The following is an 18,837-nucleotide window of genomic DNA, read 5'->3' as shown; positions in this document are numbered from 1 at the left end:
TTACAACGCACAAATCGTGCACTATTTTCCCAGACTGGTGATAGCGTCCTCAGGCCCCTCTCACACAGTCCGTTTTTTAGAGTATTTAGCATGGGGTTTCTCAGACGCGATGTTCTAAAGTCTGCTTTATTTTAGTGCATTTCAGCGACTTTTACCGACAAATGTTTGAAAATGCTATTAGAAAACGCGGTGTGAGAGCAGCCGTAGGATACGTCCATGTTTGTCGCAGGCACACAGCCCAATAATGACCAACAGTTTTTCACTATTTTTATAATCAGGAGGTATTGTCTATATTTCCATCAGCATCGCTGTATGACCACATTGTGTAATAGCATCATTTTGTGGTACATGCATTGTATACATTTGATAAAAACGCGTTTTTTGAGGGCGGACTAAAATTTGCCCACTTTGTTCTGCTTTGCTCCTACAGCATTCACTGTGCAGTATTATTAATGTCTAGTGTTAGTCCCCGGTCAGCACGATTGAGGCAATAGCAAATCTCATAAGGCCTCAAGTCCTCCGGCAGATCGGATTCCACATGTGGGAGCCTGCAGCAGAATCCCACCCTGCCCGCGGCTGAGGACACTGCGCACCTGTGTGGGTCTTCCTGTCTTCTGCTTACCTGTCCAGGTCTTCTATTTTCTGTACTGCGGATGTGTGTGGAAGTGGCGCAACAAATGGAACAATTACTTACATGCCATGGTCAGTGCAGACCGCCACATCTACAGGGTTATCCGCTGCGCATGAAGTGGGCGCCGTACAATCCCCGCACACGTATAATGTATGTTACAAAGGGGTTAAAGACTTCCCTCCGGCATGTTAGTTTTATATTACAGCTATAGGCTGTTACTGCGGTGGTTATACCGATCGTGGGCACTTTTATCATTCTTAGGGCTTATTCACACGTTATCAGCTGGGTTTTCACACCCGGCCGATGTACGGCGTCCCTCTCTGCAGGGGGAGGAGGCGGGCCAGGGGCAGTGCACTGACCTCCCGCCCCCTCTCCGCTGTTTGCAATGGGAGGAGCAGGATGGGGTAGAGCTAAAGTCTGCCCCATCTCCCCCTCCTCCCATTGCAAACAGCGGAGAGGGCTCACACCCACTTGCGTTTGTTTCACACGATATCTCTGCATTTTTTAAATGCGATTGTCAGTGGGACTTTCTAATGTTATAAACTCATCGCAAGTTGGGGATTTGAAATTTTTGTGCAATGCATTTTTAACATTAGAAAGTCACATTGACAATCAGGCAAGAAAAAAAGTGTGCAAGAAAAACGCACGTGGGTGTCCACCCTTATGCGGTTTTTCCTCTTTTTTCCCCTATGAGTACTTGACCAGTTCATCGCGTACCAGCTGATAGAATACACTGCAGTCAGTGTGTATTGCAGTACATTAATCCTAACAGGAGCCATATTAAAGGGGTTTACCCGGAGTAACATTATCCACCGGGCAGGCAGATGACAAGGTGGTAAAATACAAAACTTGTAGTTCTTTGCAGGTGGGAATGAAAAACGCGACAACACATAAAAGGTCTGCTAGTGAGGGTGGTTAAACCGCTCCCTGGCAAGCACGTGTGCAGATTTGCTGTACCGGGCAGGACTACGTAATGACTGCGGCTTTGCGGGGTCCGTGCACTCACAGACGGTGTAGCTGGGCGGCCATCTATGTTTCTCACGAGAACACCTGTCCTCACTTTACACGGCGGCAGCAGCATCTAGGGGGAGTCACATGGCCTCACGGCACGTGACTCTCCCTCCTCACTTTACACACGGCGGCGCGATGACTGTTAATAAAGTAAATCACGTGGGCCGGAAGTCAGAGGGCTCTGTGTATGGCAGCCAATCAGCGGTGGGTATTGGAACGAGGCTTGATACGCAGGGCCAGCGTGTTTCCGGTCTAGGACAAGCGAAAGATGGCGAAGCATCATCCAGATCTTATTTTCTGCAGGAAGCAGGCGGGTGTAGGTGAGCGGCCGTGATCCGTAGACGGTCCGGGTATTCCGGGCCTCTGCTGGTGAAGCTGTAGGGAGCGGGTCCAGGCAGCAGCGATAGGGAAGCCGTACCGTGTGAGGGGCGGGCAGCACATCCGACTACACGGGAGAGCTGAGGAATGTTTTCTGTTGAGATCCTGGGCAGATGTACACGATCTGCCCACGACGAGGGGTGACGGCAGCCGAGCATCAGCCTGCTGGGGAAATGTAGCAGAGCATCACCCACTCCCAGCTCACTCCTGCCCTCTACTGGCTGTGTACAGGCCACACAGCACTGACCGGTATATGGGGCCACGCGTGTTGGGCATTAGGGGGCAGCATGGCATCGCGTTGTGTATTGTAGCAGATCCACTTGTACCCACGGAACGCCCATCAGTCCTCTGCGGTGCAAGTAGACATCTGGGCCAACCGGGCTTGTACCAAAGTTCATGGTTGGATATACGTCACTTGCTGCCGCCATGCTGGCCAGTAGATCAAGATGAAGGTCCGACGGAGACGGAAGGATTCAGTGGGGATTAAAGAAAGACGGATCGGTTATCCGTCTAATAGGAGGCCGTCATGTCTGAGAGCCTCCTTGTATGTAAGGGTGTGGGGGCTTACCTGGGAACAATAAGATGTAGCATAGTTAATGCTTTAATTAAAGGGGTCTAATGTGCATTATCACAGTGAGCCTGTCACATGACCCTTCCTCTGACATCTTGTCCACATTTGCTACTTCCACCCCTGTCCGTAGCCTCCAACATCCTGTGGAGGTCGGGCAGTGATTGGCTGCAGCATTTAGGAGACTTCCTTAACAAATACCTGGAGACTGGTGGGTCCACAGCATCAGATCCCCGCGGCAGAGGAGCGGCTGCTACGGCTCTTCTTGTAAAACAGTTGGAGCTTTAGGGGGGTGTAGTCCGATAACCGGACAGCCCCTTTAACCTTGTCCTGTCATCAGCAGGACAGACCCCCTTATGATGCCGTACATGTAGGTCACCATAAACGTGTGGGTGCAGATACGCCCATGTTACTGCCAGCGGGGTGTAATACACGGATTAGGATAGTAGTACAAGGACTCCTCGCAGACGTCTCTGCGGTTCCCTCATCCACCACATTCACCCCTCACTCTTGAGTATCTCTATAGACCTCCGTGCTGATACTATAATAGTTCTGATATATTTCGGAGTTTATCTGTGAGGATCATTAAGCCCCGCTAACGATGATCCAGGATGATTTCCGATCTCATCTTCTAACATTTGTATCCTTTTCTGTTTCAGCTATAGGAAGACTGTGCGAAAAATGTAAGTATGTTAAATAGAAGCCTTTCTGATAAATGATGTAAATGTCATTAATAGTAAATTCTGATCAGGCTGATTGTTACCATAAGGGGGCGGGGCCAACATTTACCATTACTTTCTGATTGGGGGTTCCGACAGCTGGGAATTTGGCAATCTTTCACAGTTGGTGCTGTTGATGTGTGAGATAGGAGTACCCCATGATTACTGGCTAGGATGCTTCCAGTGTGGTCGGGGTCAGGATGATAGTTACTGTACGATGGCTGAGTGACTGTTGTCCTGTATAATCCTTTAAACTCTCACTGAAGCCGGGCTCACACAGGCAGACCGGATTTAACAAGTGGTAGGCCCGCAGTAGATTCCGGCTGTCAACCCAGCCGGTGACCCTGCATACCTTCTTTTCTTGTATTGCGAATAACTGTGGCAGCTCGCAGTCGGTCCTGCACAGTACAGGTTTTTGTTTTTGGTTTGTATTTCCCACGCAGTCACTTAGCGATAATGCGGGTACCCACAGGCCATACGCAGTGTTAATTGACTGCAAGGGAGGCAGTCCACGTCAAAATAGAGCATGCTGAAATTTGTTTTCTCCACTCGTGGAATACATAATTCGTATCCGTGAGTAAAAAAGTAGTGGTTTTTTTTTTTAATTTTTCTAAATTTTTTTTTATATACATTCTTTTCAATGCCCATGTAAAAGGATCAATTCCCAGTCATTGTTAAAAGGCATGTATAAAGAGTATAATATTGACTTGCAGGAATGCTGCCTTCCAATAGGTGGCGCTGCAGAGGTATTGTCCCATCTTCTTTATCTGCAAAGGTTTCCATAGGCTGGACGATGTTGACGTGTAACGCCTATCTATAGATAATACAGGACCCACTGTTCACAATGTGTATTAGCTGGGACTATGTACTCCCCTCCCTGCACAATGACCCCCGCAGGTCACACAGCGCCTAGAACAGTCTCCATACAAGTCAGTGGGTCAGTGAACGGCCCATGAGGCTTCCATGAAGTATATCTTCTAAATGCTGCTTAGTCATAATCACATACAGACAACAGACTAAACGTTTCTACAATCCATGATGAGTTTTTCTGAGCCTTGGAGTTCAGCTGTCAGTTTTCATGCTGATCCGCACGTGGATTTGGCCACTGTGAATGGGGCAGATCTGTATGTGGCTGCCTGCTTTAGTCTCCGCATGGTTTTCGTCCAGAAACCGCAACAAAAATTGACCTGATTGTTTGAGGATCTCCATATAGTGGATTCAGCTGTGAGCCTGCATATGGTGATGTAATGTACTGCGTGTGACCACAGACTCATGTAAGCGGTCAAAAGCAGTACACATTTTTTTGTGGTCTGTTTTATATTTCCCGTGCCGTCATTTTGCGATGGCGTAGATACCTGCAGTTCATACACATTGTAATTGTGGATATACCCACAGCCCAAACACAATCATAGCGAACAGTGGGCTCTATGGTGCAGATAACAGTGGTAAATGAACGCAGCATATTTTATATTTTCCATGCGCAATTCTGGCCCACTAATGTGAGTGGCTTTCTGTAATCCAATGTGATTGATCCGCGAATCAAACGCTCACAGAATCTGCATTCCTATCCGGTCGTGTGAGAGCGGTCCTCTATAGAATATTACGTTGTTGTGTTATTCTTGAGTATTTCCAATTTTTATTGTATACAGCTAAATAAAATGTTGTTTTTGTAGGTGATGGGAAGTGCGTAATTTGTGACTCCTACGTGCGCCCTTGTACGTTGGTCCGGATCTGTGATGAGTGTAACTACGGTTCTTACCAAGGTCGTTGTGTCATCTGTGGAGGCCCCGGCGTATCGGACGCTTACTACTGCAAGGAGTGCACCATCCAGGAGAAAGATGTGAGTAACGTAACCTACGGGGCGAGACGTGCGTGTACAGTGGATACTGTTATATAAATGGAACAATCTGCTGATGAGTAAAGTGTGTTTAAGGTCGCCTGCGCACGGGTAGATTTGCATTGAAGAATCTAGAGCAGGCGTCCGCCTCCGGATTCCGCAGCAAACTGGCTTCTCCATAGCATGCTATGGCAGGTTTTTTCCTACCGTAAGCAGAAATCAATTGCTCTATTCCTAGGTGGGCTTTGCGGGGACAGCTTCCATTAAAGTCAATGGAAGCCTTTTAAATTCTGGCCCTTCCGCAGTCGTCATTGCGGAAAGGTCGCGAGGTCCATATCCTCGCCTAGGAACAGTGCAGCATTATCTGTAATGTGCATGTGCGTTGGCCAGCGCATCCGCAATACAGGTAAGAAAATTTCGGACAGGTACGCGGGGTCACCGGCCGGGCACAGGGTCGGATTCCCCTGCGGGATCCGACCCATCCGTGTGCTGGTGGCCTATAGGATAGATGTTTCACCCTCCCTTCAGTACTGGGCAAAAGTTTTAGGCCGGCTTTACACGGGCAAGAGAACTGTGCAAGATTTGTGTGTTGTGAGATCTTTCACACCAAATCTGCACCATATTTTGTAGAGAATGGAGTCTTCAAGATGTTGAACACAAGAAATGGTTTTCACAGTGTGTCTGGAAATTGTTCACCTTATTAGGGTAATTCATGAAAATGAACCAAAACCGCTGGGGAAACAAATTGCTGACAGGTGATGTCCGCTTACAATCTGACATTTTAAAAAGAGATCTGCGTGAGTTAAAAAAATGAAACATACGGTAGTGAACCCGTCCTCAGCCGTGGCAATTCTGAACCGCAGCCTGCTAGTCAAAGGACCAGCAACACATCCCAAACTCCTGGCATCATGGTGCCCAGGATGTGAGCGCTGATGCCAGAAGATCAGGTTGTAGCGCTGCCGCCTCTGGCAGGTGACTAACGCTCTCAACAGACTGTGAGGATGGAGGGGCTGCAAGGCTGGATCGTTGGGGCCTCTAAGAAGTCAGTTTGTAAGCAGGCAACCCCTTTCATTTCTAGAGCAACTCAGAATTTCTTTCTACCTTCAATATGGGCACCATTGGTGCGAGCAACGTCTAATTGCCTCATAGCAGTCACTGGACTCTTGGTTGCCCACAATCAAAATGCAGATCAAGAAAATGGTGTCACCCTTTTCTTGCAGTAAATGCTGGGAATATCAATGTTGCGAAATTGAAATTTTTTTTTTCTTATCTGCACTCAATTTTTGGGGGAGAAGGGTGAACAGATTCTGGACTGTACTTCAGGAATTACAAGTCTTAATAACTTTCTGTAATTTGCTCCATTGTTGATTTTAAACATTTACTTTTTGTTTTTTCCAGAGGGATGGTTGTCCGAAGATTGTAAACTTGGGCAGTTCCAAAACAGATCTTTTCTATGAGAGAAAGAAGTATGGCTTTAAGAAAAGGTAGTTCATAACCTGGATCCTGGGACAGGACGACGATTAGTGGCGACTGTACACTTTTTTTTTTTTTTGTATTATTTTTGGATAATTAGTTTAATAAATTCTGTTTCTACAACAAACTGCTTTTTCTTTTTTCTAATTCGTAACGTCTGAGTTCACAGCTCTATACAAAATATCAGAATTTCCTCAGTTGTCTGATCCTCAGGCTGCCTTTACATGGGCGTCAAAATCACATGATATTTGTGCGTTGTGAGAAGCACAAATGTGAACCCCATTCTTCTGAATAGGGGCATACATATGAGCGATGTTTTCCTGCATGGCACATGCATCTCTTCCGTCTGGGGAATAGAAAATCCCCGCCTCCAGCACGCACTGCCTCTGATTGGCTGAGCAGCGTCTCTCAGTCAATCGGAGCCAACGCTCGATAAATCACACAGCGAATGAATGCCTGTGATTGGTTCATCGGGCGCTGGCTCCGATTGGCTGAGCGTCACAGCCCTCGGCCAATCAGAGGCAGCACTTCCTGGAGACGGGGATTTTCCAATCCCTGGCCAGAAGAGATGCTGACGACCAGTATTGGGGAGAAGAGGGTCCGGAACTGGACAGCACTTCTAGGTGATGTATTTTTTTTTTTCTGCAGCTAGGGCTTATTTTTGGGGTAGGGATTATATTTCAAGACCCACCCCCAAAAATCCTTGCAACTGTTGCTAGAAAGTTGAGGAACTTTGTAGCACCACAAAATCACTGTGAGAAACTGCAGCTATGTTGCACAGACCACTAATGCGATATCGCTGCCATTTTCTCACATCCATATTGTGTCACCCGTGTGAAGGAGGCCTCAGGACTGTTTCACACAGGCTACAAAATCGCACAATTTTGTAGCAATGCAACATCGTACAAATGTTAGGCCTCCTTCACACGGGCGACACGGCATCGCAGTAATATTGCATCGCTGGTCAGTGCAATATCATGGCAATTTTGTAGCACCACATGTGAGGATTTTTTTTGGGGGGGGGGGGGGGACAGGGGCTTGAAATATAAGCTGTAGCTGCAGGAAAAAACAGAAGGATACATCACCTGGAAGCGGTTTTCCTGGGTTCCACTGCTGCGTCTTCTCGGTCCCGGGAGTCGTCGTCTTCTTTCTTCTGGCCGGGGATTAAAGAAATCTCCGCCTCCTGGAAGCGGTGGCTGTGAGTGGTTGACGCTTAGCTAATCGCAGCCAGAGCTCAATAAATGGCTGTGATTGGTTCATCGAGCGCTGGCTGTGATTGGTTCATCGAGCGCTGGCTGTGATTGGTTCATCGAGCGCTGGCTGTGATTGGTTCATCGAGCGCTGGCTGTGATTGGCTAAGCATCATTTTTCAATCCCCAGGGCCGGGACCAAGAGGAAGCTGCAGCAGTGTCGGACAGTGCTTCAAGGGTCATGTATGTGGTTTGTTTCTTTTTGCCCTGCAGCTAGTTCTTAACTTAGGCTTTGACAGTAGGATTTACTGCTGTCATAGTTGCATCGTAATGCACGAAAATCGTATGTTCATGCGATGCGGCGCAACAGAGAGGAAGGCCCCATAGGGAAACATTGGCTATAAAACCTCACGAGTCATGGGCATATCGCCAAACCCGCAAGGTTCTTGTGTCGGGTTGTAGCATGCTACAAAACAACCCATATATGATGGAACTCATAGGAAAGCATGGGCTTCTCATACATGTCATTTGTAGCATTGTTGCATTGCTGCAAAATTTTCTGATTTTTGTAGCCCGTGTGAAACGGGCCTTATAGTGTGGTACGTAAATGATAGGTGGAGAGTGAATTAGTTCATTTGTGCAAGATTACCGGCTGTGTGAAAAAGGCCCTATGTTAGCATAGAATTTTAATGTCGGTTACCAATCGAATACAGAATCTGAAGAAAACATTCCAACATCCCAGTATGTAATGGTTATGAAAATAGAAAAAAAGCCAAGAAGAAAGGTGAATGGAATAACTTCTCGAATTGATATATGATACTTGGGTATCATAAAAGTAGACCAAAAGAGACACTTGAAGCAAGAAAGCGTCTTGGGTTGAGGATACATTTTACAATAGGGGAGACAACATTTAGGACAAGGTAAGTGGGACTGCAGGAAGGAGGGGAGAAGGGAAGAGCAGACAACAAGAAAAACAAAAAGAGGGATTGTTTAGGCTGTAAGATATCTGTCATTCAGGTACATAGCATGAACACTAGCTGAACCAAAGAGCCAAGAGATGACTTTCATGCCCCCAAATCTTATCAACCTTGTCCTGAATAATGCAGAACAGATATTAACCATAGTCCAAGACAATGCCGACCTAACAAATTACATGGCAATTGATGTATGAAACTATTTAGCAATGTAAATCTGTGCATGCTTTCCATAGCGTTGCTATGGAAAGCGCAGACTCCTGTCTGTGCAGAGAATCATAGGGACTCAAATCACGTCATGCTGTGATTTGCCGCGATTCTTGCAAGTTCAATTCCCGCATGATTCAGGTAGCCGGCTCAAGGTCGACTCATCCTTCCGAGGTTAGTAAAATGAGCATCCAGCTTGATGGGGGGGGGGGGGGGGAATAAATAAAAGAAATTACCTGAAAGCGCTGCGTAATAAGTTGGCGCTATACAAGTAACGAGATTTTTTTTTTTCTCCGCTGTGAGCCTATCTGTCAGAGAGGCTCACCACAGAGAACTGTCAGTTCTCTCCCCTGCTCTCCGGCAGCAGAATATCGCTAGCGATATTCCGCCTCGCCCGTGGTCAGGGTGCCTAAGGCTCCTGCGCCTGAGTGAACTGCATCCTCTGCATCCCCTATAGTACTTTATCAATCACATTTCTGTAATGGTGTGTCTATGCCTACTGAGAGTTTCTGCTTTTGGACACATCATGTCCACTTCTATAAATGACCTGTCATTCCAGTGTTGAGTATGCTAAGACTGAGGCTCCTCTAGAGATGATTCACATTAGCGTTTTTTATTTGTACACGTTCCCCTTTGTTTTATGAGTCTTTAATAAAGTTCTACATTTTTATGTACGGTGCTGGAGTTCACATGTGTTTTTTTATAACAATTTCGCCTTTGCCAAAGTCACTCGTATCCTTACACTTGACCATTTTCCTTCTTCCAACATTAACTTCCAGACCTGACTGTTTTCTTGGTGCCTAATAAATCCCACCCATTTAGGCCTCCTTCACACGGGTGACACAGCATCACCACGAGAAAATCGCAGCAATATCGCATCGCTGCATTGTGCAATATAGCTGCGTCTTCTCGTGGCACTACCGTGATTTTGTAGCGCTACAAAGTCACGTGTGACGCTACAAAGTCTTGGTAGCATCACATGCAAGGTTTTTTGGGGGGGCTGGGGGCTTGAACTCTAAGCCCTATCCCGAAAATAAGCTGTAACTGCAGAACACAAAAAAGTATACATCACCTTTCCAGCGCTATCTCGGGGCGCCGCAGCAGCTTCTCAGCTTCTTTAGGGAAACATGGGCTACAAAACCTCACGTGTTGTGGGCATATCGCCAGAAGCATGGGCTCCTCATACATGTGATTTGTAGCATAGTAGCAACGCGACAAAATCGCGTGACTTTGTCGCCCATGTGGAGGGGGCCTTAGACTGAGACCCCACAATGCATTAACTGCATGCAGCTGGTACTCCAACCACCTGTGTTGGTCAATGGCCCACAATCCTGCTGGCATTGTTTGTATATATAGTATATAGAAACACACACTTGCCTAATATTGTGTAGGTCTCTCTCATGTCACCAAAACAGCTCTGACTGATCAAGCGCCCTCTGTGGGTCAAACTTACTATTCCTCCACATCTCACAGATACTTGATCGGACTTAGATATGAGGAGTTGGGAGATGAATACAACAGCCTGAACTCTTCGTTACGTTCCTCAAACCACTACTGAACAATCCATGAAGTTTAGTAGGATGCATTATCCTGCCACAGCCATTAAGAAATATTGTTACCATGAATGGGGGTGTACTTGGTCTGCAACAAAGTTTTTTGAGGCTTGTATTTCCAGCTCATGCTGCCCTAGGCACTGACCCTGAATACCCCCATTAGAGGGACATTTACACTCACTAATTAGTGTCAGGATTTTTTGCTTCTGAGCATTTGTATTAAATTGGTCAGTGTTATCAAAGGAGAAAATCAACTATAAAACTGTCATTTATCATCGGTTGTGATGCCATAAACTGGACACAATTGATGAATGTAAATGCTACTTAGTGAAGTTTACACTTGATATTGTTGCCTAGAGCACAGCCAGGTCCCGGTGATCACAGCTATGGACTCATGTAGTCTATTGGGAAATGCAGGGTGCACCATGCTGTCCCAGAATTAGGTCATCTCTCTCACTCTCATTGAAGTTAATGAAGCAGCAGGGTTCCATGTATGACTTCTGCTCCATTCACTTAGAGACCTACCAGACCTCTGTTCTTAGGATGGGTGGGGGTCCCAGTGGTTGCACCCCCACCGCTTTATCAGGTTTCTACTATCCATTGGGGGAGGGGGGTTGGGGGGGTTGAAATCTTGAAGAAGCAGTAAGTTTCTGGGATGCCCCTTTAATACAATTATTTTGACGGGTTACATCGAGGAAACATCCCATCATTATCCTTTTTTCTTACCCCTCCTCCAGATATGTGACCAGAGGAGTAGGAATTAAGCCTGATCGCACTAGGATGCAAACCCCTTTTATTGAAGCACCAAACCCTAAAAGGTGTTAACATGGGCACTAAGACCAACTTACAGTTATATCCCTCCTCCCATACTCAGCAACCTGCAATGCTCTGTGTGTTCTGTCCCCCTCCTTAGCCCAGATAAAAGGGAATCTGTCCGCTCCTATGAGCCCCATAAAGTTCTGGTCTTGTAGGAGCCGATACGCTGAATGCGGAGATATAACTATTATACTTCCCTTCCTCTGTGTTCCCCCTTTATCTGCTTGGAGAGCCACAGCTGTATCCGTGGACTACATAGGCATCGGCTTATAATGAGAGGAGCGGTCCTGTCATTATGTGTCCGCACACAAGTAGTCCACGTGGTACATGCCGTTGTGGCTTTACAAGCTGATTCCAGTGGTCATCACATCCCCAGATTCAGCATGATCGCCATAATCATAGTGACACGCAGAATAAAGTGATTGTCATTTTTACTGCCAAGTAGACACTGTAAAAACCCCAAACAATGGCGCATTGGCATCATTTCCATTTCACCCCACTTAAAGTTTTACAGCATATTATTTTGTATATTAAATGGTGTCATTAACAATATAACTCATCCAGCAGAAAACACGCCTATGTCAGCAAAAAACTGCACGTTGGGGCAGATAAGCAGAGTAACAATGAGATGATACAAATGACGCCCCTGTTTTACCCTAAAAATAAGAGAAAAGTATAAGAACTTTCTGTTTTGTAGAAAAGGGTTCATAGATATAAAGTGTTTCAGCCTCATATTATGTGATGCATCTTTCCATCTTCCATATGTAGTGTCCCACTTGGAACCTTCAAATGTTCAGATGCTTGTTTCTTGTTTTTTACATCAGTGACAGAATGAACCAATCAGATGCCTGCTTGCTTTCATGTCACTTAACAATGACAGTTAGAGGCAACCAATCAGATGCTTGCTTTTATTCTGTTGCCTAGGTGATGACAGTTGGAATGTGGTGATGTCTTAAGAGACCGCGGCCCAGCAATAATCTCAGCACAAAGACTCATCGCCTGCCTCCCTGGTCGCTGTCCAACAACTACCAAGTGCCTTTTAGGTAGGAGACTCTATTAGGGAAATGACTTGTGCTGGAGTATGGAAGTATAAAGTAATGGGGACAATATAGGATGACCGCTGCCGCAGCCCAGAAGAACTCTGACTATGAGATATTTAGGGGTAATATGAGATTATAGGGACAGGAATGTTTTGCTTGTAAGGAGACTTATAAGACCATTCATGCTCCTCTGGGAAACATGTAAATGAAAAGATGGGACAATACTTACAGCGCCACCTATTGGAAGGCAGAATTCCTACAAGTCAATGTCAGACTTTTTAGACAAGTCTTAAAACAATGACTGGAATTGTAAGCCAAGCCAGAATACCATACACAGACAGCTGCTTTGGGGTTTTTGCCCCTCATCAGTGTGCAGTAGGTTTCTGGCTTGGCTACTGAGAGACCTATGAGGTGGGTCAGGAAGGGTATTGTTCCTCTTTAAGGCCTCTTTCACATGGGCTACAAAATCATGAGATGCAACATCGCCACGAAATGCATGTATTTGAAGCCTGTGGTTTCCAATGGGTTCTTTCACATGACAGATGTGTTGTAGCCTGAAAGACCCCATTGGAAAGAGGCCTAAGAAGAGCAACTAGAAGCTGTGTTCACCTCTTTACGTGGCCGGCCTGGCCAGACGCCTTCCTCTCTTCTTTTTTTTTTTTTTTTTAAATACTGTAAATTTTTATTTGAAGTTTTCAGATTTTACAATATTGTAATAAACATTTAAATGAAATACATCACAGTCTCATTGTTATATCATAGAAGCTGTTTGTAGTGGTATGGATCGGGAGAATGAGAGAAGGGAGCACACATAGTAGGCATGTTTGAGCAATCCTCCTTCTTGGTATCCCGGTCCAGTCAGGAGTTTAGACTGTTGGTTAACAGTAACCGAATACTAACGGCCTGGCCAGGACCTGAGTTTTGTTTGGTGGGGGGGAGTAGGGGGGAAATAGGGAAAAGTAGGGGAGGGGGAGGGGTGACTTCTGAGACAGAAGGAATTTTCGTTCCCATGGGGTGGATGTCGTAGAGGGTGGTCTTGGGCCTCAACAAGGCAAAGCGACAGAGGTAGATCATTGTTATTCTAGTTCTCTTATGTGCTTAGGGAGGTTAGAAATCTATTGTTTTGCGATGGGTAGGAATATTCTAGCCATGGGGACCATATTTTTAAAAATTTCTCGTGTCTGTCGGCTAGAATAGAGGTCAGCTTTTTATTTATTAGGTACCAGTCCATCCTGCGCTTAACCTCACTGAAGTCCAGGGTAGCTTTGCGCAAGATGGGCAATAACTTGTTCTGTGGCCAGAAACAGGAAGGATATTAACTTTCTTGAGTCAGGAGGGATATTGGTTATGCGTTTATTTAATAATGCTTCCCAAGGGTCTTTGCGCAATGTTGAAGCCTGTGACTGAATATATCAGGGAGTAAACTCGAATCCATAGTCTCTTAACCCGAGGACAGGACCACCATATGTGGAGCATATCACCCGAAACTTGACATTCGCAAAAGCAGTTGGGAGAGCATCCGGGGATTGCGTGGGCTACTCTATCTGGGGTTAAATACCAGCGGAATAAAATTTTAAATGAAGTTTCTAGCATTAATATATTTCTGGCGCTACTGTTGGTAGACTCCCATATCTGAGTCCAATCCTCATCGGATAGAGTTTTGACTAGTTCTCTTTCCCAGCACATTATGTATGGCATTTGAGAACGATAGGAGGAATGAACCAAATATGAGTAAATCTACGAAATGAGGCCTCTTGCATGTGGGTATTTATGACAATATTTTTTGAATGGGGTTAAGGTCAATGGAGAGCTTGTGTTCTTGAGGAGTGAGGCTATAAAGTGTTTTAGTTGCAGGTATCGGAATATTTCCGAAGATGGTAAGTTATATTTTTCCTGTAGTGTAGGGAAAGGGGTAAGCTCTTTTGTTGAGAGCAATTGGTATATTTTGATGAGGCCTGACTTCGTCCAGTTCTTAAACAACTGAGGCGATTCCATTCGTGATATAAACATTGGGTTTCGCAAGAGTGGCGCGAGGGGTAGGTGAGGAGATATTAGTTTTCCTGAATATTTTATTGAGTCCCAGATATGGAGGGAATGGTTGATAACAGGGTTGTTGACAATGGGTCTATGTTTAGGTGGTATCCATAAAATGGAATCGGTGGTAAGGGGGTGTATTTCTGTTGCTTACAGTAATACTTAGAGAGGGGTGTTAGAGAAGGAGTGTAAGAGGGCCAGTTAAGCCACCTGGGTCGCTTGGTAATATTTTGAGTAATTAGGAACTCCCAAGCCTCCCTTTCTTCGATGTCTATATAATGTAGATCGTGGGACCCTGGGAATACTGCCAGCCCACACAGATCAGAGGGACATTTGCTGAAGAGTCTTCAGCATGTATCCAGGCACCCGTACCGGGAGAGCTCTAAAATAGTATAATAGTTTAGGGAGAAATGACATCTTTAAGGCGTTAGCTCTCCCAATCCAGGAGATGTGATATCGGCTCCAACTTTCCAGTAGTAACCTTGTTTTGCGAAGAAAGGGAATGTAGTTTTGACTATATAAAGATGAGTAGGAGTTAGTCAGTTGGATGCCCAGGTAGCCCAAAGAGCCCGCCGTCCACTGAAAGGGGAAGTTTGTCTGGAGCAAATTTACCGTCTCAGGTAATAGTGTGAGGTTAAATGCTTTGGATTTTGTGTGGTTAATTGTTTAGCCAGAGATTGACCCGAATCTGGATAGTTCCGCCATGAGGTTGGGTATGGTAGTGTGTGGGGATGATATAAGCAGTAGTAAATCATCAGCAAACATTGAGAGTTTGTGATGAACTGAGGCGATTTCAATTCCTTTTATGTTAGGGTTGTTACGAATTTTAATTGCCAGGGGTTCCATGGCCAAAATGAAAAGTAGTGGGGATAGTGGACAACCCTGTCGTGTTCTCCGATGGATTGGAAATGGGTCGGAGCAAAAGCCCCTATATCGCACAAAGGCCTTAGGGTGGGCATATAGTATCCGTAGCCATGTGAGGAATTCGATGGGGAATCCCCACCTGTCGAGGACCGAGAATAAGTATTCCCAACCTAATGTGTCAAACGCTTTATGTATGTCTAGGGATAGAAGCATAGCTGGGATCTTTCTGGTTCTACAAAGGTGGGTGAGGTGGATTATTCTTCGAATGCTGTCAAGAGCCTGACGGCCTGGGACAAATCCTACTTGATCTTTATCAACTAGCGAGGGGAAGGCCATATTTAATCGCGTCGCTAGGATTGTGGTGAGGAGCTTTAAGTCTACATTTATTAAAGAAATGGGGTGATAGTTTTGTTTGTCTAATAAATCTCTGTCTGGCCTAGGAATCATTGATATGGAGGCTAGAAGGGCTGTCTGGCCTACTTGGTGGCCATCTCTCATTGCATTGAAGTAATCAGCCAGATAGGTGCTTAGGATTGGTGAGAATTTTTTGTAATATGGGGCTGAAAAGCCATCTGGGCCTGGTCTTTTATTAGGTTTTAGTGCTTTAATAGCATGTGTCACTTCTTCATGGGTGATTTTGGATGCAAGATTGTCGAGGAATGTTTCTCCAAGTGTTGGTAGTGGGATTTCTTGGAGATAAGAAGTGATTTCATTTCTTGGAAGAGCACATTGTTGTGAATACAATTTGGTTAGGAATTTTTGGAATTCCCGTGTTATTGTGTTTGGGTTTGCTGTAACTCCATTTTGGTTTGTACGTAGTTTGTAGAAGGGGTTTGTGTTGGGGTTCGAGCGAAGTCTACGGGCTAGAGATGTGGAAGGGTTATTGTTAAGTACATAAAAACGCTGTCGGGACCATCGTATTTCCTGTTCTATTGTATCTGTAAGACAAAGGTCTAGCTCCATTTTAGCTCGAGATAGCGCTTGGAGATTATTTTTAGATGGGTATTTTTTAGCTACTTCTTCAAGTTGAGAGACTTGTTCTAATTTTAGTTGTTGCGACATGCGTTCCCGTTTACGTCGGGCTGCTATTTGTATTAAGTGACCTTGAATCACTACTTTATGCGCTTCACAGAGAGAGATAAGGGAGGAGGCAGATGGGCTATTAATTTCAAAGTATTCTTCTAATTGTGGAGTTAGTATGGATATTACCCCAGAGATCGATAAGAGGGAGTCATTGAGGGTCCAAGATGTGTTTTTAGGTTTAGACATTAAGGAGTTGCAGGTAATGTATAACGGGCTATGGTCAGACAATGGTACAGATAGGATTTTAGATTGTAGTATTTGAGGTGTGAAGGTATCGGGGATTAGGATGTGGTCTATTCTTCTATATAGAGAATGTGGGGCTGAATAGTGTGTATAGTCTTTAGTTGTTGGATTTGGCTCCCGCCAAGCATCTACCAAATGGTATTGTTGGAGGAGGGATTTAAAGTTGTGTGATATCGTGTGTTGGGGTAATGGGGAATGGGCTGGAAGGGTGGTTGAGTTCCTATCCAGATTCGGGTCAAGAATGCATTTTGAGTCTCCGCAAAGAATTATGGTGCCTGATTTGTTGGCCTCGACTAATTCAAAACGTTTTGTGAAAAACTGGATTTGTCTTGAGTTTGGAGCGTAGTAGGAGATGATAGTTACTGGGACATCTTGGATGGCGCCTGTCAGTATTAGGTAGCGACCTTCTGGGTCTGCAATGGTGGAGACGTGTGTAAAAGGGACTGATTTACTGAAGCAGATGGTGACTCCCTTTGTTTTGGTTGGAGCGTTCGCTGAAAAGAAAGTGGGGTATTGGGGGGAGAGGTAGCGTGGGGTAGAGTTACTGGAAAAATGGGTTTCTTGTAGGCACACCCTGTCTGCGTGTCTGCTTTTATAGTATCTTAATGCTTTTGAGCGTTTTTGTGGGGAGTTGAAGCCCTGTACATTGTGGGTAATTATTTTTAAGTCCATGGGCGGGGGTAGTAATTATAATATCTGGAAACCGTCTCAGGACCTCCACCCCATGGGAGGGGAGGTTGGGGGGGGGGACAAGAAGAGGGAAGGAGCAAGGAGGAGGAGGGTGTGGCCAACATATCCTTTTATTGCTAGGAGCAATGGGTGAGATTGTCTCAGTGGTGACAAGTGGTAAATTCTTCATAGTTACCAAGCTGTGCTCAAGTAGGGAGCCATTTTAGCTCTGAGTTAGGGTGGCTTATAAGTGTTTGTAGTTTAGATTGGAAAGAGGTTGGGAAGACCCTAGGAAGGAAGGGAGTGGTGAGGGGGGGGGGGGGATAGGGTGAGCAGAGAGGGTAGAGGAGGGGGGGCAGATCTGAGTAGAGAATATAACACAGCATAAAACATTTCAATGTTAACTGTTACTCTTGATCAATATATCGTTAGAAAATAGTGATCTGTCCAGGAGGAGAGTTATTCCTATTTCCAAAAGGTCCACTGCCCGGAGGTTGGACATTTTTCTATCTTTTTGTTCTTTGGGTAGAATCTCATGTTTACAGTTTTGGGGTGAATTTAATTCACGGTAATTCAAAATGTTACTCATGACTGGTGAAAGAAAAGGTCGGCAAGAGAAACAAAAATCTAACGTCCTGCTGACTCTAACATCTTTCATAATAACGACTGCAGGGGGTTGTGGATTCATTCAGGTGGTTGAGGCGTCTTTCCTTCTGGTTCCTGGTGTGGTTTTTGCAGGTGGGGGGGTGTGGGAGATGGGGCTATGGAACCCGGTTGGGGCAGGGGCAGCTGTAGGTTTAATTCTTTGAAGCAGCGCCGGGCACCTTCGGGTGATAAGATGGTGTGAACTTTATCTTGGAATGTAAAAGACAGCTTAAATGGAAAGCCCCATCTGTATAGTATCTTTTCTTGTTGCAGGATAGATAGGTATGGCTTGAGAGCTCTCCTCTTGGACAATGTAAATGGTGCCAGATCGGGGAATAATTGGTAGTCGAAGCCTTGAAATGTTAGTTTACGGGAAGATCGAGCAGCGCGCATCAGTTGCTCTTTGGTTCTGTGGAAGTGGAGTTTTAATACGATGTCTCTTGGAGGACCGTTTGGATTTGGTGCTCGTAGGGCTCTGTGAACTCTATCGAGTTCCAGTCGATCGATTGGAATGTTTGGACAGAGCTCCTGGAACAGTGCAGTTACTGTTGATTGTAGATCTTTGATGGATTCAGGGACTCCGCGGATGCGTATGTTGTCTCGTCGTGCCCTATTTTCGACATTTTCTAGTTTATCGTGAAGAAAATGTATTTCTTCATGTAGTTGTTCTATTTCTCTTTCATGGGAATCTAGGACTATGGTAGCATTGTCCATTCTATCTTCAAGAGCGATTGTCCTCTGGCTAAGCTCTCGGATTTCGTTGGAGAGTTTAGTTGTTATTTCGGAGGAGGTTTTTGTTAGCTCTTTTTGTAGTAGCGATTCTATTCGGGTCTCTCTCTTCTTTTTTTATTGCATTTTATTCCTTTCTTGCTCCTTCTGAAAAGTAAAAAGGGAAAAACTAA

At 45.3% G+C, this 18,837-nt stretch overlaps 1 protein-coding gene across 1 annotated transcript; it reads left to right on the top strand.

Annotated features, from left to right (window-relative positions):
• The first annotated feature begins 1,845 nt into the window (after positions 1-1,845).
• On the top strand, positions 1,846-6,744 carry PHF5A (PHD finger protein 5A). The gene is made up of 4 exons (XM_066596429.1): positions 1,846-1,962; positions 3,248-3,271; positions 4,981-5,147; positions 6,543-6,744. Exons 1-4 carry the CDS (start codon positions 1,911-1,913, stop codon positions 6,630-6,632), a joined length of 333 nt encoding a protein of 110 aa, XP_066452526.1. The 5' UTR covers positions 1,846-1,910; the 3' UTR covers positions 6,633-6,744.
• Positions 6,745-18,837: the final 12,093 nt, after the last annotated feature.

This window comes from Eleutherodactylus coqui, chromosome 3 (genome assembly GCF_035609145.1).
Source record: "Eleutherodactylus coqui strain aEleCoq1 chromosome 3, aEleCoq1.hap1, whole genome shotgun sequence".
In the NCBI taxonomy this organism is placed as follows: domain Eukaryota; kingdom Metazoa; phylum Chordata; class Amphibia; order Anura; family Eleutherodactylidae; genus Eleutherodactylus; species Eleutherodactylus coqui.
This window is presented reverse-complemented; position numbering and strand designations above follow the sequence as displayed.